This window comes from Nicotiana attenuata, unplaced genomic scaffold (genome assembly GCF_001879085.1).
Source record: "Nicotiana attenuata strain UT unplaced genomic scaffold, NIATTr2, whole genome shotgun sequence".
NCBI lineage: Eukaryota > Viridiplantae > Streptophyta > Magnoliopsida > Solanales > Solanaceae > Nicotiana > Nicotiana attenuata.
Genome location: NW_017672680.1, coordinates 141,796 through 143,503, shown reverse-complemented (window position 1 = coordinate 143,503; position 1,708 = coordinate 141,796). Strand labels below are relative to the sequence as shown.

The following is a 1,708-nucleotide window of genomic DNA, read 5'->3' as shown; positions in this document are numbered from 1 at the left end:
AAGTAATTTCGCAAAGAATCATCATACCAAATATATGTCTAATGCAAGAAATGCATTTTATTTCTTTGCAATTCAAATGCTATGATTCTACGATATATGAGTTCTATAAAAACATTGAATCGTTATATCAATCTCTCTTTGGAATATTTCGGCATGTTCTCCGGTTGTGTCCTTTTCTCCCGCATAGTGCACATGTAACTGTATTTCCTTCCCAGCCTCCTATGCCTCTCTTCTTTTTAGGTCTTCCTGGTTTGATTTGTCCTTTTGGTGGCAGTACCACCTGCGAAGAGACATGTTCTGTAATTTGCCACGTTGTTTCATCAGGCAATGGATTTACTGGTATCTCATATGTTTTCAGCAAGTAGTCTATGCTGTAGTAATCCGAGCAATACTTGTATGAATCCATATGGAATTTTTGTATAACTGCCATTGCATGTGGACATGGAATATCGTCTAGCTGAAACCTCCCACAAGTGCAGTTTCTTTCATGTAGGCGCACCACATTTCTTGTTTGGCCATCAATTACTAAATGTAAGAATTCAGTTGATGGCAACACCAAGTATAATTTTAATTAAGAAAAGTCATTAGCTATATGAAGTAATAGTATTTTTTAAATAACAATATTCAGTTGTTTAGTGAAATCACTAAGGTAAAAAAGTAAAAATACAGTACATGCAGTGTTTTTATGATTTTGAAAATGCATACCGTCATCATCTGTGATAAGATAGTATTATCTGCCAATATTTTTTCATACTTTGCACCAATCTTCATAAATGATTCCACTGCATCCTTCCGATTTGTGTAATTCCATTTTTGAATCAATGTTGTCATAAAGTCAAGCAAATTCACAACTGGGAGGTCTCTTGCGTGCTTGTTTGCTGCATTTACTGATTCCGCAATATTCGATGTCATGGTCATGGTTCTATTTGCCTTGGAATGCGCCCGGGACAATTTATCATATCCAATATCAATCAGGTATGTTTTCACTCTACTATCAATAGCTTCTAACTCTGCCATATGCCTGTTGAATTCTTCAACAGTGTATGCTCTTGCTAACGCAAAATATACTTCTTTGATTTGTTTTTGGCTCTTCCTGAAGTTTGTCTTTATGTTGTTCCACAGATGGAACATACATGCACAACGAGGGACTTCTGGATAGACAATTGAAGTTGCTTTCCATATAGCATCATGCCTGTCTGATACAATGCACATTCCCTCTCTTTGTCCATAGGTTTCTCTGAACTGCACGAAGAACTATTCCCACGATGCATCATTTTCCGAATCAACAATTGCATATGCGAGGGGTAGAATTTGTCCTGTAAATCCAAAGAACAAAATATCAATTACAAAATACTATATTAATTTAGCATTTCATATAGTAGTATAGTCATAGGTAGGTGCAGGTGTGTAGCAAAACAACTATATGCTCTGTTGGTATACTTGTATACTATACTGGTATCATATAATATTTGAAAATATTTTTTGTTTCTTTAACTGAATGTAATTGGATTGTACACAAAATATTAATTTAGTATTTCATATAGTAGTATAGTCATAGGTAGGTGCAGGTGTGTGGCAAAAAAACTATATACTCTGTTGGTATACTTGTATACCATACTAGTATCATATAATATTTGAAAATATTTTTTGTTTCTTTAACTGAATGTAATTGGATTGTATTCTTACCCTCTGCGTCCTGCGTGGAAGC

General features: G+C 34.7%; 1 protein-coding gene across 1 annotated transcript; it reads right to left on the bottom strand.

The window, feature by feature from the left end:
- Positions 1 to 127: 127 nt before the first annotated feature.
- Positions 128 to 1,212, bottom strand: LOC109214091. Its single transcript, XM_019377979.1, has 2 exons — positions 706 to 1,212; positions 128 to 457 (listed from the first exon to the last, which is right to left on the bottom strand). Exons 1-2 carry the CDS (start codon positions 1,210 to 1,212, stop codon positions 128 to 130), a joined length of 837 nt encoding a protein of 278 aa, XP_019233524.1.
- Positions 1,213 to 1,708: the final 496 nt, after the last annotated feature.